At 46.7% G+C, this 17,274-nt stretch overlaps 1 protein-coding gene across 5 annotated transcripts in view; it reads right to left on the bottom strand.

The window, feature by feature from the left end:
- Prrx1 (paired related homeobox 1) overlaps positions 1–17,274 on the bottom strand; it is a 94,121-nt gene that overhangs the window by 30,329 nt on the left and 46,518 nt on the right. For 3 of the 5 annotated variants that reach the window (XM_078022290.1, XM_078022292.1, XM_005319820.5), the window contains exons 2-3: positions 12,953–13,128; positions 8,048–8,229 (exon numbers count right to left, since the gene is read on the bottom strand). In XM_078022290.1, coding sequence (XP_077878416.1) covers positions 8,048–8,229; positions 12,953–13,128 — 358 coding nt within the window. Of the gene's footprint in view, positions 1–4,375; positions 4,448–8,047; positions 8,230–12,952; positions 13,129–17,274 lie in introns of all 5 variants that reach the window. The other 2 variants (XR_013426345.1, XM_005319821.5) reach the window with 1 other exon arrangement.

Genomic DNA, 17,274 nt, shown 5'->3' with positions numbered 1-17,274 from the left:
TGGGCCACATCCCAGCCCTTTTATTTTTCATTTTGAGACAGGTTCTTGCTAAGTTGCTGAGGCTGGCTTTGAACATGCGAACCTCCTGCCTCAGCCTCGGGAGCCGCTGGGATCACAGGTGTGTGCCACCAGGCCTGCTGCCTTTCCTCATTTTGCCAGCTCATTCTCACCCAGTGGCCCTGCGTGATGCTCTCCCTGCTACTTCAAGGCAGGTCCTCCTGTAGCACCCTACACTCCGCTTTCATCACTTCATTTAATTTTTTAAAAAATCTTATTTTAGTTGAAGATGGACACAATATCTTTATTTATTTTTTTTTTATGTGGTGCTGAAGATGGAACCCAATGCCTCATGTGTGCAAGGCAAGTGCTCTACCACTGAGGCACTGCCCCAGCCCCACTTAATTTAATTCTCCATCATCTATCACTGTTCTCAGCTGTTAGCTCCATGAACCAGACACCACCTCTGCCGGTTCACAACTGGATCCTTTGGTAGAGCTGACACAGCCCCTGATGCACACTTGGTGCTCAGTAAACTATTTAGTGAAGAGACGAGTGAGATGTATGCAGATGGGCTACAATTTAACCGATTCCTGATCACTGTCACTGGTTTCTGTCATCCTGCTATAAGTGATGATTTCTTAAAAACTAATCTGACCCATGTGCTTTCACTCTTTAGAAGTCGTCCTTGCTGTAAACTTCGCTCTCCTAATGGAAAGAACGAAGTCAGAAGGACATGGCGAAAGGGGATGGTCACTGCATATTCTGGGATACACAAAAATATCTTCTCATAGTAAAACTAAAGCAATATTCATACAGTTGAGACAGACTATTACTTCCCCACTCCCCACCAAAGGGCACGGGCAGAAGAGTCTCCAGTTAAGTGGGATTCATTAGGAGTGAAACAAATGACCAGAATAACCCATTAAGATAGGGAAAGGTTTTTCTTAACAATGCACCAAGAAATGCCATTTATTTTCAAAACTCATACACATATCATCATTTAGTTTCTAGACTGATTACATGTTTTCACTCAAGATTCTGCCAGAAATCTGTGCAAATCCATAAAACCTATTGTCAAGGAATTTCTCGGATACACCAAAGACCGAAGAGATGAGTGGATTTGGGAAATGTACCTAAATCATGGATTATTATAAAATCAGCCAAATTAGCCTTTCCCAACCAGGAGTATGTGAGAGAATAAAGCACTAAAGATTATACACAGAAGGTGCCATTTTAAATACACAGGGAGAAGCTGGGCGTACAGGGTATCTGCATCATTTGGAAGGTACTGAGGGTGGAACTGAACGGCCTCTGAGCACACATGGTAAAACTTCATGACAGAACATGGAGATGAGCTCTGGTGGCAAAGTACAGACAGCCATGGAGGACTGCCCTTGGCCCAATTCCAGAGACGTGTTTTCCGTTCTTTGAGAGTCTAGACAAGCAAAGTCCTACTTAACAGCAATTCACCCTTTCTGCTTCTTGGCAGACAAAGCAAACTGCGACCTCGGGAGGTTATGGCAGTTTACTGGGGTTGTTTCCACTGTTTTCCAGAAATGTCTGCAGTAGCAGTGACTGAAGTTTTATCTACTCTGTGCCAGTTTTGCTCGTTACTTCATAGTCTACTACCTGTGTCATTAGGGATTCTAGTCTGGGACTTAAAAGGTAGCACATTTCTTAGAAATACTGAGTTTTTCTCTCTAATGCAGGCCAGACTATAAAATCCAAACTCAGAGGAATGTTGACCCACTTTTTTACTCAAAAATGAATTAGTAGGGAATTAGGGTCATGTATTGCACAGGATGCTCCCAAGACTTTGTCTCTTGAATGATGCAGCCTGTGCTTCTGCAGTAGAGAACAGTGCCCTGCCCAGTGGTCTGGTGGTGCCGTCATAGGAACACCACAGTAGGGGTGAGTCTGTATAGGAATCCTCCCATTCGTGGGGTGTGAGGAGAACAAAGCTGTTTATATTAATGAATGAGTTTTGTGATTCCCTCGAAGCTTCAGAAGGGATAACATTTCACTTGTAATTTTTAGAAAAATCATAAATGTCAAAGAAACCAATCTGACTTATTCTAGCATTGTGTGGCTGAGAGATGTAGGATAAAAGAAGAGAGGTCACCTTCATCCCAGCCTCTTAACTGATGTTTAGAATATATCCTCCTTCCAATAGAGACCGCAATGTTATTTTGCACACGTATTGAGGAATTGCCTCTCTTCCCTACAGTAGTTCCACTGGGTCTAGGCTTACAATCCCATAAGTGCTTTACAGGCAGGCAGTGGGTGGTTCTTCGACATAACAGTGATGGACACAACTTGTCACAGGTCAGACAAGACGAATTGCTGAGTGGGTGTTCATGGAGCAGCCTAGACGCGCGTTAAGCATGGGCAGTGGCCAAGGGAGAGGATGTGCTTCCTAAAGGGAGAGCAGATGCAAGAGAGCCTTGCATGGCTGCCAATCTGAGACACTGTTGGTGACCACCTGTCCTATGTCATGGAAACTCCTAAGGCTCTGCTCCAGGAGAAGAAACAGAACACTGAAACATCATCTTGCAAGAGAGAGAGCTGTCAGGGCAATTAGCTGCTTTCAACCAATTTATGAGGCCATTCAGACTATGTGAAATGACCATTCCTTCCTATCCAAACTCCTGGGGTCAACAGGAAACTGATGTCCATCGTAGGTTAAGCATAAGACAACAGAGAGCCAGCTCCTACCAGCGGGGCTTACCTTCTGAGTAAGCAGAGTGCAATACGAGCTGATTCCTGGCCCTGACTTTATAGGGTTTAGCTAAAGCCCATTTCTACTAAGTTCTAGTAAAGGTCTCTGTATTTGTGACCAAGAAAGGACTTCACTGGAAGAACGTGCATGGAAACACTGGAGATGGAAAAGAAGGGCCGATTCCCGTCTGTTGACTCAATAGGGGGTGCTGGGACTTCCACAGAGCTGACACATTGAAGTGGGCTTGGAATGTTTCCATCTCCTTATTTGGAGATTTCTAGCAGATGTGGCCCGGCTACAGGCAGCACAATGCCAGCCCCGCCCTCAGGGTTGAAGGATGGTTTTCACTGGGGACGGATCATTCATGATCCATCGAACCGCTCCAAAAGGCTGTAGTGAGGGAAAAAGTGCTGAAGTAACTGCCAGACACCCAGGAGGCCCCCCGCAGCCCACTCATGGCACCATCTCAAAGCCAGGAGACTCAGGGACATCTTTCCCTCTGCTTTCTCGCCACCCGTAGCGTAAACCCTACAAATCACAAAACAGTTGAGGAAGGCTTGGGAAACAATAGCACTTGACTATGTTTTCAACTTTAACGTGGCCTTCTGGCTGAACGAAGAACAAACGATGACAAGCTGTTTAAATTTTTACTCCAAAGACAAATCTGTCAGCCTGAGAAGTCTGTGGGTCTTCCTGGGAATCTAGGTTTCCTCTGCGGGGACTTAGCTTTTCAAAGGCTGCAGAGCCTTCAGCTTCCCAGGCTCTGTGGTCTAGAGGGCAGAGGGCGCCTCTTTGGTGCGTTCTTTGCGGTGCAAGAACAGTGGAGGCTCCTTCTAAGAAAATTCAATACTGGTTTTCCTAGGGAAACTTACTATTGAAACGACAGCCCTTACAGCCTGTTGGAAATGTTCTTATGAGAACTTAACAATCACTTGCAACTTCTGTTTTTGAAATTCAGAGGTTGCTTTTTGGTGTATACTTAGCTCTTACAAGTGGACATGCCTGGACCACATTTCATCAGCCAGTCTGCAGGGTGTACTACATGTTTAGTCATATTTCTGCAAGCTTTACCTTTTCTTCCAGAAATGTCTGATTCACAAATATGCAAATATTGGCATGCGGATGCTTTGCATCTTTCTCTTGTACAGATTTTTCGATATTTCTTTTTCGTATGCAATAGGGAAACTAGTGGATCAGTTTTGATACAAGCTTACATGAGAAGTCAATGATCTGCCAGGAGCCAGGATGAGAACATAGTTCTTCTGACTGCTGGGGCATACCCTACAGTCAGTCACCTGATGCCTCACTCTGCAAGGCACGTCCTGTGTGTGGACGGCACTTCCATCATCTTGGAGTGGAACAACTTGCAGATGCAGAATCCCAGGCCCACCCTAGGCTTAGTGGACCCCAGTCTCCAGGTACAGGGTCCCAGGCGAGTCCCAGGCAGAGCCACAGGTGAGGAGTGGTGCTCTCAACTCACGCCACCCTTAGGTTTGAGGACAGGTTCTCCGGTAGCTCTGATGCTCACCACAGTCCCCGCTGTAGGACCTCACTGCTCACATCTCCAGGAGTTGAAGCCCCACTTTCTTAAACACATTTAGCTTCCCCTTCAGCCCTACCCCCGGCAGCCCCCCTCTTCCCCCTCTGACAAGTTACCTTTTCAGTGTCTTCCGTTAGAATCCGTTATGAAGCCCCTCGTGTAAACAACATCTTGGGAGGGACGAGGATCTATGTTTGAAAGTGTGAAAGCGAGAAATGAGCCAAGGCGTTCAGCAGATGTCAGGCCGCACCAGGACCACCACCAAGTGACGGGGATGAGGAAGGGGAGGGGGCTCTGCCCTGGCGCTTTCACCTAGCCCTCCCTCCGCAAGCAGCACTCTCGGCCAGGCTGCAGAGCCGGGCCAGCCCTCTGCTCTCACAGGCACTGAGGTCTCTGGGGAAGGGTGTCTTAGCTACTTCATCTCAAAACACATTCGGCAGTCCAAGAGCTGGCTGGTCACTGCTACCCGAGAGGCAGAGCGCTCTACCAGTGAGTCCTCGCGGCCGCAGGGCCTGGGCGTGGGGCTGTTCTCATAACTGTCCTGAGCTAAGCAGTGGGTATGTGTTCCAGAAAGCTTCCTTCAGCTGACCCCAGGGAAATAAAGAAGACACCTGCCAGAAAGAAGCATCCATGTTCGGGAATGCTTTGCTTCCCCTGGTGACTCAAGTCCTGCCTGTCATCTTCTGTAAAATGCTCAAGGGAATGAACAAGTTCATGACATGCCTTGGAGTAAACCATGTGTCTCAGTTTGCCTCCGACAAGCCCAGTTTATGCCCGCCATCCTAAGGAAATTATCAATACCAGTTCCCTTTCACTTTCAAAAGTGTCCCAGTTTGGATGACAAGGTATACAGCCACCAGTCTGACTGCAAATGACAGCCAGGAAAGACTCATTGGCTCCTCCCCAGTCCAGAGTTCTGAGCGTTAGATAGTAACTGTTCTGTGCCTTGGCTTCCTCCTTTCCTCTCAAGGAAGAGCCCTGGAAGTCAGCCAGCTGCTCTCTGGCAAAACTGTCTGCTCACAGTCCCCAGGCTGCAGGAGCAAGCCACAGGGCTTGTCCCATAGAGTGCCCATACACCCATCTGAGACAGACCTTGCCTCAAAACAACCGTTTCAACAGTTCTCCAATCCTAGACTTTTTGCTGCATCCAATACAGTGCAGGTTCAATTTGAATGAGAATAGTCATGTGTCCTAAGGTGTGGGACAGAAACAGGGACCACAAGCACGGGTTCTCACTCTGTTTCCTGAAGACTTAAACTTGGGCAAGTGTTCAGCCTCCTCTTCTTTGGAACTGGAGCAAGGACAGAGTTATCACACAGGAGTGTCCCAAAGATTAACCAAGACAAACGCTTTTTAATGAATGTCACTAACTTGACATAAGGACCAAAAGAAATAGCGAGTGAATTTTCCATAACACAAAATGTCTATCGATTCCTCGGCTTCTCATCACTTGTTTTTCTTCTGTATTTCTTTAACAACAGTCATGTTTCCTAGCAAGATTTGAACTGTGAAATCATGACATATTTGATTCTAAACAGCAAGAAGACCTCCAGGTAACAAAATGGGTTTTGCCACTTTTAAAAATTAAACAAACTATAAACACTTCAGACAACATTAGGGCAAAAAAAAATCATATTAATTTACTGCATTAAACCATCACTTTTCTACTTAAATTTGGAGATTAATTTATTCTTCATACAGAATATGAACTATCGGGTTCTATAATACTGTTTTAATTTTTACAAACTCTTGTATCTAAGGGAGAAGTGATATAAAAGCACACGATGAAATGAGTAAGAAGTAGTAGGTTATATGATTTTAAGTGAAAAGAGCAGAATACAAAATAATATGTACACTAAGCCTACACTATGTAAAATATTGAGCTCTAATTGCAGAAATGAACAAACTAGCTATATCAAGATGATAGAAGTACAGTCTTTTGAAAACATCTCTAGATTTTCTTCATCATCTTTTTAGCTAAAATAGAATTTTTCCAAAAAAGGCACACATGACCTGCCACGTTAATAGCTTCAGTTTGATGATCATCTACGAAATGCCGGTGGTGTGGGCACTGAGGCTTGGCTTCTGCTGTGGCCTGTGTCTAACCCGACACTAGGTCCGGAGGACTTCGTCCCCACGAGCAGGGGTCTGCGCAAGGACCCTGGCAAGGACCCTGAGGAGGACGCAGGCAGAAAGGAGAAGCACTGCTTCCCAGTTACCACCAGGTTCACACCAAGATCTCGAGGCCTCAGGCTTTGAACTAGACCATCCCACGGGCTACTTAGGGAGTCTGTGGACTACCAGTACTCATAAAAGAAATAGTAAAGAATATGGGATGTCACAGTGGTCCTCAAATGTATTTTTAGTAAATCCCACAGAAGAAGGGTCTACATTTTAAATAGGACACACAGATATAATTAATCTTTCAAAATCAGCAAGGCTGAGAGTAATGGGGTCCAACAACAGGACTTCCTATACACGGGGTCTCCATGTACAAAGACCAGAATTGATTCAGGTTAATTTTACAACAAGGAATATAAAAGACATTCCCAAATGCACTTGTGGTGTTTCTCTCAAGAACTGATTTGGTATAGAAAGAACATTTAGGCGAGGCTCTGGGCTTGAATTAAAGCTATAAATTTGGAAAGCATATGCATTTCATGAATGTGGCTTTTCACTTCAGGGGCTAGGTTTCTGCCAGGACATACTCTGTTAGTCTAAAGCTTGTCCTTAAGCCCATAATGAACTTGACAATAAAAAGATTTTTTTAAAAAAAGCACAATAAGTGAATTTGTGAATACTTCTTCCATTGAAATCAGCAGAAGAGAACATGCAGCCTTGACCTGGTTTCTTAGAACGCTCAGGTCTAGGTTCAAAGACAGGCACCCTGGACTGGCCAGAGGGTGCTGAGTACAGTGTCTCAGTTTGCCTTCTGCCATCAGCAGTGTGTTCTGAACAGCACAATGAACTGAGGTTCAAAGTCTCAATGAGGTGGAAACAGCACTCTGCCACTTGCTTCTTCAAAAAATGTCACCTTTTTAATATAAAAGTTTAGTGTAAATTATACATTCTTTTTTATGCAAAACATACACACATGTGCACATGCACAAGTGCGCGTGCCCTCTCTCTCTCTCCACACACACACAACTGACCCCCAAAGAAATCTCCAGACAAATAGGTCAGAATTGGCGACAGAACAGGAAGATCTTTGGGATCCTAAGAAATTTCCCCCTACTAACTGGTAAGGACTGAGTCTCGAAAGTGATGGGAATGAGCTTAGGTTCTCCTTTCCTGTGTCGGTGTCGCTGTCTCCTCCCTCCCTCCTTCCCGTCTCTCTTCTTCCCTTCCTCCCTCCTTTCTTACTTTTCTTTTAATTCAAGATCAGTTTCACTGTGAAGCCTCACAGGTTAATTCCCTACTTGAGCATAATGAAATAACCCTATCTGAAGTTTAGAAATGGGTAGTTCTGTTCCAGAACGCTGCAAAAAGGGCAGTGAGCACGGCTTAATATTGGTCTTTTCTTTTAGATTCTTCCCCATCTTTGAAACCTTTGCAAGAGTTCCTGAGTCCAAGAGGAGATTGCTGATGGCCTGCCCCTCTCTCTTCTGCCCCAAACCCTGCTCCTGGGGCAACTAGTAATGTCCTGTGAAACTCTGGGGATGTCAGCAAGTTGAGTGTCTCTGAAGAGGGTAACCCAGTAAGAAATGTCAGCACACGCAGCTTTGAGCATGATGGATGGCTGAGGAGCGTGTGGAGGTGGAGCAAGGGAGGGCGGGTGAGTCATTCACCTGTATGGGGATGCTGTCCCCCAGGAGAGATAGTCGGTGGGTCTCGGAGCAGGACGAGGGACGATGGGCTGCTCCACGGCACTCACGTCTCCTGAGTAGGATTTGAGGAGGGAAGCATTTTTGTTGGCCAGCATGGCTCTCTCGTTCCTGCGGAACTTGGCTCTTCTGTTCTGAAACCACACCTGGAAGAGGGTTGGGAGGAGAGAAGGGCGAGGAGGGAGGAGGGAGAGGAGACAGAAGGAAGAGATCATGTGAATGCACGGTGTGAAGCCTTCCCAGAGAAGATGCAGCATGGGTCTGGATTCCTCTCAGGAAAGAACATGCCCTAGTCCTCCCCTGGTGGGGCCTGCCTACGGCTCTCAAGGGTTAGGACTATGGGCTGGTGGGGCTGGGGTGCAGCTCGTGGTACAGTGTGGGCTTAGCATGCATGTAGCCCTGGCTCTATCCCCAGCACGCGCACGCGCACACACACACACACACACACACGGAGTTCTTCCAGGAGTCTGGACTCCTGAGACAGGCTCTGTGACTGCCATCACACAGCAGAATGTGGGCATCCTTCCTATCATAATTGTAATCAAGAAAAAGGAAAAATCTCATTAGACCTCCGCCACAGATACAATGACTTCACTAAAAACTTTTTCAAAATTCTTCAAAATGTGAAAATGTCATCTCCTTTCACATTACTAGGTGTTTAAAGAAAAGTATCTATTTCTCCAAACACTCTGACGAGGATTTAAGAAGCAAATGGTTGGTTTTCAAGGTGTAAGGTACTCCACTGGGGTAGTGAGAGACAGAGGAGCAAGCACTGCAGAGAGCGTCGCCAGGCCCCTGTGGGGCTCGGCTGCAGGAGCGCTGGACTCCGGCCACCGCGGCACACATTCTGTCATCCCCCCGCAGGGGCCAGGGACTTGTACCCTGGCTGTTGTCAATCATTAGTTACTAACATCCCAGCACTTCTGACATACCAAACACAGGCAAGGAGGTCTCTTGAGGTTCTGGAAGGAAATGTGGATGCTACACATCAGAAGCTGGCTGGACTACGTTTATCTGTACGGTTTGAGGATTTGGGTGGCACCTATTACAGCATAATAAACTTGTGCATTAAGCACTGCCAGGACTGGGAATATGGAGGGGCACATTACATACATTACTTCTGGTCATCATGACAATTCCAAATAATGTTCTGTTATTTCTATTTTCAAGTTAAGGAAACAGGTTCAATGAGCTTAAGCTATTGAAGTTCACCCAAATAATAAATAGCTAAGGTCCTTTTTTTTCTGTTTTGTTGTGTTCGGGTGGGTGAGGGTGTTTGCTTTTGCTTGTTGTTTCTTGTTTGCAGTGAGGGATGGAACCCAGGGCCTTGCATATGTAAGACAGGTGCTCTCCCCCAGAGTTGCAGCCCCAGCCCAGTGGCTGAGTTAGGTCAAGGACATCCACCTCATGCTGCCCAGCCCTTCCAGGCAATGAACTGCACTTGCTCCTTCACTCGCTAGGGAGCCTTCGTGGAGTGCTGCTCTGGAAAGGGGCGAGCAAGGCGTGTTCTCTAGCAGCTCACAGTCTACAGAGGAAGAGGAGTATGCATGGAAAACCACAAAATAAATAATCTAGGTGCAATTATAGAAACACTGGCGAGGCGTTGGGGAGGGATTCAGCACGTGGAGAGACAGCTGCACAGCTCTGGGCAACGTGCACCCCAAGCATCATGGGATTGTTGCCCCAGAGTCGGGTAACACAGGGGGCCAGAGTGGGAATCCACAAAGGTTTGAGCATCCCTTCTCTGACTTCCAGGACCTGGCTCTTCTGTTTCTTCTCTTCCTGTTGCTATTACAGTTATCAATTTAAAATTCAATATAACGGTATCCTTGCCCTGCTTGATAACATCCACTGGCCTCCCGTGACAGAATAAAATGACAACCTTGCCACAGATCCAAAGCCTGTTTGGGAATTATTCTCTGTCCACACAAAGCCACACCATCTACCTCCAGCACAGATCCTCTATGGTTCCCGCAGCTTTCCACCCACCCGTCATGGCAGCAGACACCCCTCTGCCTGCAACAGGCTTCTCCTTCCAGCTGCCAGAGCCCATATATGTTTTAAGACTCGACTTTAACATCTGAAGAGTTGTAGTGGAAGGAAGATGACTTTTAAGGTCCAACGGAAATGAATGAAAATGCTGACTACACTCTGTTCAAGATTGACCTTGGAGAGTTGTTTAATTTCTCTGCTCCTTGGCTTTAATGTTCCTACTTCCAGGATGATGAGAGTGGCCCAGAGAGGTGCTTAGTCGGTGTACATTCCCTCCCTTTCCCCATGGCCTCTGGTCCGTGGCTGACTCCTGGACACTCCTTTAGTGCAGGAGTCACCTTACAGCATCGAGACTATGATCGCACCTCAGGTCTTCTCAGCCCCAGACCAGAGCACCCTCAGGGAAAAAGCCAGCGTCTCATTCTCCCCCAAAGCAGGTCCAAAGGTATAATTGGTGCCCCATAAGTGTTTAAGGGGAAAAAAGGGAGGGAAAAGAAAAATGAAAACCAAAACCCACAAATTTTACAAAGATGACTAAAACGTGACCTCACTCAAGAGGACTCCACCGTCCAGTGGAAGAAGCTGGCCACAGACGGCTCGGTGTAACGCACATGATGTTAGGATAAATGCCCTAACTACGAAGACGCCTGGAGTCAGGGCGGGCTCAGACAGGGAAAGGCTGAACTCCAGGGAGTTAGAATGGTCCTGGAGGGACAGTTCTGCCCTCCCCTTAGGGAATGTTCACAGCCCTGAAAGTTACTAGGAAGTAGCAGGTGGGAAAGGAGGAAGAAAACATAGCTCCACCATATCTGTCTGTCTGTCCACATTCACCTCTGTTTATTATATGAGTCAATAATATCTATAGATAATACGTAATGTGATATTTCATGCATCGCCCATTGTGACAGGGATAAGATGATCTCCCAACCCAAACATGACTTCCACATTTTTTAACTCCCCCCATTGCATTATTCAGGTTTCCTTCTGTAAAATTCAGAACACCATAGCAAACAGGGGACTTGATGGCAGCTGTGGATTCCTGGCCACAGCTGCCATCAAGCTCTTCATGACTCCACTGCAGGCTGAGGTTGGGGCATACGAGGGATGGAGAGGCAGGTGTTTGGGAAAGCGGAAGGGACTGCAGAGCACTGTGTGTTGAGCAGCTAGGGAAAGAGGGGGCAGGAAAGGGGACATCATAGTTCATCACAGGATGGTGGGGTGCGCAGAGCTGGACTGAACCATGTCCCTGTGGTCACTCTCACTTGATCCCTGAGAACTGCCACCATTTACTACTCACCTCACTCACACCTCCTCCCTGTCCTCGGGAGCCTCATGATTCTATAAAACTTCCCCTTGGGGAGAAGCTCTTGCCCTTCACTCCCTAGGGAGCCTTCATGGAGTGCTGCTCTGGAAAGAGGTGAGCCAGGGGCACTTAACCACTGAGCCGCATCCTTAACCACTTTTGTTTTTCTTTTGAGACAGGGTCTTGCTCAGTTACTGAGGTTGGCTTTAAATTTGCAGCCCTCCGGCCTTAGCCTCCTGAGCCTCTAGGATTACAGGAGTGTGTCACCATGCCCGGGAGAACTTTCCTCTTTTGTCACTGACATTTTTTTTCCTGTCTCTTAGGGAGCAGATCTTTCGAGGTGAGGTCCTTGATCCCCCTTGGAAAAACTCTCACACTTTCTCTGAAGCTTCAGGGACCTCCAGGACCTCCAATCAACTCAGCAAGCATCTGTTACTGTGTCATGTGCCTTGTGACAGACACAGCACTGCCCCAGTCAAGACCCTGGAGGTGGCTCAAGTCCCCATCTGTCTAGAGGGGTTATCCTTTACAGAAAGAAATCCCTGAAAGTCAGACTGAACACGGATGTATAAACATCAGTCCCTTCAGGAAGACGAGAGACCTGACCCCCCTCCTGATCCAAACAGAGCTTGCCCCTGGCAACGTGGAAGACAAGGAGCTCTGTCAGCAGAGACGGCAAAGCGCCCCTTGAAAAGGCATTTAAGCAGGGGACTCATTGATTCACGTCTGTTGTATTAAAAACAAAACAAAACAAAAAACTCTGGATCTCTGTATCTGCATCCAGATCCTCTTTCAGCCACCTCCTAGATATGAGACTTTGTGCAAAAGACTTGACCTCTCTCTGCCTCCGTTTCCTCACCTGCAAGATAAAGAAGACTGCCCACATCATTGAACTAAGGTGGAGGTTAGGGATCAAAGAGCACTAAGCAGCAAGGACCCCGCAGTGTTGTACTGTCATCTCTGCTGAAGAACAGTCACAGCCATGTCGTCTTCTGGATGTCTGGCTGCAGTCAGTGAGTCCTGACATGAATGCTGCTCAGAACTGCTCCTCCCTCTCACCCTGTCTACATGTCCTTGTTGGGACACGGGGAAGATGTAAAAGTCACCTACTTGAATGTGTTCTTACTTCCTTGCCCTCCATTTCCCACTTCCAGGGCTGTGCACAACCCTGTGTACTCACAGCGAGTTTCTGGAAGGTTTGCATATTCCCAAAGCCTGGGGAGGAGAGCTGAGCTGAGAAGAATTAACCTCTTTGGCCAAACTGATGCTCAAATTGTAAGCTGGGGTGCAGAGTCAAATGCTCAGATGGTCAGGGTGTGTAACATGAATCTGGAAGGGTCAACAACACCAGGGAGGAGTGGACCTGGAGCAAATACCAAGCTGCCCCACCTAAACACATTCCATCTGGTTCTTAAAAATACCAAGCAAACAGGTAAAAGCGTGCATCTGTCTTTGTGCTGCCCACAACCTCAGTCGTACCAACTCGGTCTGAAAGCGGCAACGTGGGTACTAAGCAGTCTGGACAGTTGTGCAGCTGCAGGTGCTCGCTGCCACCCACCCACAGCAGGCGTTACCTGCACTCTGGCCTCGGTGAGGTTCACACGGCGCGCAAGGTCTTCCCGCACGAAGGCATCCGGGTAGTGCGTCCGCTCAAACACACGCTCCAAGGCCTGCAGCTGGCTGCTGTTGAAGGTTGTCCTGTTTCTCCGCTGCTTTCTCTTCTTCTTCTCCTCTGAGTTCAGCTGATCATCTGGAACAGAGAAGTTGATGATAAGGATCCAAATTCACTTTATAGATCCCAGTTAGCACTTTGTCTTTTTTGATAGTTCTCTAGAGATTGCTTCATTTGCTTGCATCTTATAAAAGTCCTATGTTCCTTGTGCAAATGTTGGCATTGGTGCTCCTAAGGTCATTTGCCCAGAACTCCCAGTGGTTCCGATGCTTGATTTTTGCTTCTAAGCATGGACCAGACCTGAACCAGCAGCTGGAGAGACTCCTTAAAGCCTATTCTTTCAAGAGGGCTAAAGGACAATCTCACTCTTGGCCACGTTCTCTGGCTTCACCAGAGATGGAGGAATTTTTTGGACCATGTCTTAGACAATATTATGTTCATTGTTAGAGTTTCATAACCAAGTAGAAAAAGTAGCTCCTGGTTCCTTCTCCAAAACATACAAACATGAACACAAACACAGAGTTGCAGATAAGAAACTGTGTTCACACCAACTAAAGAGATTTCTGTTTCACTGTACTCTTCTTGAAATAGCAGATAAGTCCTAGGAGCATTCACCTGCAGCTCGCAGCTCGGTGCTTTGCCAGGCCTGCTCCTGGGGCTTGAGCCTCTATTGGAGATAGGGCCCCAGCACCCTCAACCCAAGCCAGCATGAGCCTGGGACTCACCCTGTGAGAACCCAAGAATGAGGAACAAGGTCCCAAGATCTCTGAAACAGTTTCACTCACTCTTGAGAGTCTTAGGGCCCTGGGAATGTAGGGACCTTTGGAGAATCCCAGCCCCAAGTGTTGCCCTGCCAGGATCCTGCCGTGCTGTGCTCTCGCTCTCCCAAAGGCCAGGCACACAGCCTGCGCATGGCCGTCAGAGAGCAGTGTGCCCCTTCCTGTCGCCCCACCAAGCCCTAGATACGAGTGATAGATTGTGAAGCGGAGCAGCATCTCACTGTGCTAACACCACCATCCAGCCAACAGCCGAGCCCCAAGCAGCCACAGGGCCTGCACAGCCCCCAGAGACCCACAGCACCCACTGCCCAGGCCCAAAGCTCTTCTGAGGAACTGACCCTCTATTTCCATACCTCTCCCCTGAAAGGCTCAGCCCAGAGAAAATTGCAAGGAGTTTGAGTGAAGATGGGAAAGAAGAGAACCTGGCCACTTGTTCCAAATTCAACAGAAAGTAGCTCTTGGCTATTTATTTTTAACGTGTGTAGTCTCTTGACCTGTGATTTTAACCGCAGAACACTCTCAACAAAACTACCCGCACCAACCACAATGTCCAAAGAACAGAACAGCCGCCTCGCTCTAATACTCTTGTTACAAAGAGAGTATGTTCTGGATCCAAAGTGCAGCTCAAGTCCAAGAGAGCCAGGCCTCCAAGGCCTTCTGCGCAGAGCTGTCTCTCCAGGAAGGAAGCCGGCCTCTCCTTAGTTGAGCACCCCCATGCATAACGGTCGTTGAATGTGTTTTCAGGGAAAACATGAAACTTCTCTTGTCCTTAGAAAACTGTCTTTGTACCAGAGTTTGTATGATCTCACCCAGATTCCTGCAGCATTCTCTGTGCTTCCTGGGTGTGCCCAGTTGGTCCCCTCTGGTTTTTCACACTTGAGGGACCTCCCCGAGAAGCCTGCCTGGATGGCACCTCTGCCACTCAGTGAGAATATCAGATCAGCCACATCTTGAGAATGACACCAATTTAATCCCAATTTCTGGAGTCTATGCAGGCCTAGAGTACCCCAACCAACATCACTGATTATCCCACTATTGAGCTAGTAGTAAAATTAGTTTATGGAAATATCAACCCTGGAATTCAGACACTGAGGATCAAACACCTTTTAGCCGTTGTCTTACATGTGTCTCCTCTTGCTTAGCTCCATGTTTGGAAGCATGTGTCTTTACATTTCCTTCTCATAGACTCTGTCCACAGTGCTATGTGGCTTGGACTTCAGGTCCCCTTGGCTCTTTCAGGGCTCTGCAAGTACTGACACCTGCTCCTAATAAACAAGACTCTGCAAAATATCCTTGACTTCCATGTTTTTCCCACTGAGACTAACTATACCTGAGCTTTTATTTTTAATCACATAAAGGAATCATTTGTAAGGTCAATACCATGATTTCTTTTCTTCCCTCAAATAAAATTCTTTCTCAGGTAGAACCTTAAACCCTAAATCCTTTATGCTGCTTCCTAAGTCTTCCTAAGTTTCTTCTTGCGTTGCCAAACTACAATCAAGAGCAAGAATACTTTATATTTTGTTCTCAGTGCTACAACCTGCTACGTAATCCCCCAGTAGTTTTTTGAAATCTTCCACTGTTCTTTGAAATTCCACTGACTGTCCACCATAAACCACCAACTCCCCTGACGTGGGAGTAAGGGAAACGGAGAATCACAGTTTATGACAGGGAATAAATAGCTATGATGACTTGAAACCAGGCCAGCAGAAGTTTCCCAGTGAACGTTCTTGTTGTTTTTAACAAATGAAAACATCAGACCAGATCATGTTGAAGGTGAGAAAAGACACGCAAATAACAGGGGTCCCTGGAGTCTGGATCTGGCAAATGTCCTTCTAAGTGGAAGTATAATAGGAAGAGACGACGGGCAGGCAACAGGGAGCGTTGCAGTGGCTGCCCTTCGCTCGTTCCTTGTCTCGCAGACCTGGTCGGATCCCGTCCTGAGCACAGAACAGCATCTGCACCAGCCTGAGGGGAAACAGAAACTGCACAAGTTTACAAATACAGGCACCTGAAAGGCCTGAGTAGACACAGCTCTCGGGTTCCTGGCCCTGGTTGAGGATCAGGGAGTGGACAGTGTACTTTTGTCATGGCAGGAGGATCATCTTGTGAAAACAGCTACAGTGAGGGGTGACTCTACTGTCCAGGGAGAGTGACTCTCATTAGATGCATCTCATTCTTCGTTGGTTGGGATGCACCAAGCCTCAGAGTAAATGTGTTTTTATCAAAATCATGATGTTTCAAATCCAAAGTACTTGCAGCTTTTATAATTTTATTGGTCTAAATTAATTGCAAATATGCAAGTATTGCCAGTCTTCTCCCTCCCTATCCCCTCGTATTGGGGACTGAATCCAGGGACTCTACCACTGAGTCACATCCCCAGCCCTTTTTTATTTTTTATTTTGAGATAGGTTCTCGCCAAGTTGCTTAGGGCCTCACCAAATTAACTCTATTCTACTCTTAAGAACAAATTACAATACCCACGTTGTGTAAGAGAGAAATAATGAAGCATCCAGAGTAAGATAGGAGCCGCCACCCAGGCAGAGCTTTCCAAACTAATTATATCTAAGAAAGAAGAAGAGCGTGTATCACGTCATTCCTACCACAACAGCCATTACACGGGCAAGGGCTAGGACAGCCATTTCAATCCAGTGTTCCTGCATTTTCCCCAAGGGCCTCCGTGAGCATGTGCAGGGTCAGCGTAGCACAGGAGTGCACCCCCATCTCTACTCTCTCCCCATGAACACATTCGCACTTCTTCATTCTCAGATAAGGCCCAAAATCTGTTTCCTGAGACACATCTCAAACCTTACCTCCTCTGTAAGACTTTCTGGATAGCTCCAGTCCATATTGACCTCCCCCATCTCTGAATTCATATGATATGTATGTGTACACACATTTATATACCCACACATACATGATATTCACATATATACTCACATACATTAGTATCTCATCAAAAACTTTTTAAAATCATTTTATGTAAATGTCCTGTCACCTTAATGCATCCAGGTAATTCCTATCGAAAAGATATGGGGTCCCTTGACAGATCCAATGACAAAGTTGGAGATGTTAGAGTGGTATTCTGGTGTAGAATTAGCTCAAAGTATTAGAACCTTAGTAAATCATCCAAAATCTTAAAGGGTGAGTGATTTCTGAATTCCGATTATTCTTTTTAACAGTGCAACGACAATAGCTAGGCTGGTATTGTCTTCGTGTCTATATGACTTTAACTGCAGAGGGAAAATAAACTTTCTGCAGTGTTCTTTCCTCAGATAGTTTGGGTATCAGACTTAGAGATGGGAAGCTTTGAGATCCTCTTCCTGTGTAGATGCAGGAATGAGACTTCACTTTTATCCCTTATGTGAAAAACAACTGCAGAATAAATGAATCATTTAAGCAAAATGTTGGAGAGGACGGTGTTTCCTGTGGATCAGCAGGCACG

The sequence above is a fragment of the Ictidomys tridecemlineatus genome, chromosome 10 (assembly GCF_052094955.1).
Source record: "Ictidomys tridecemlineatus isolate mIctTri1 chromosome 10, mIctTri1.hap1, whole genome shotgun sequence".
In the NCBI taxonomy this organism is placed as follows: domain Eukaryota; kingdom Metazoa; phylum Chordata; class Mammalia; order Rodentia; family Sciuridae; genus Ictidomys; species Ictidomys tridecemlineatus.
Note: the sequence above shows the minus strand (reverse complement) of the source record. Positions and strands in the feature narration are given on the sequence as shown.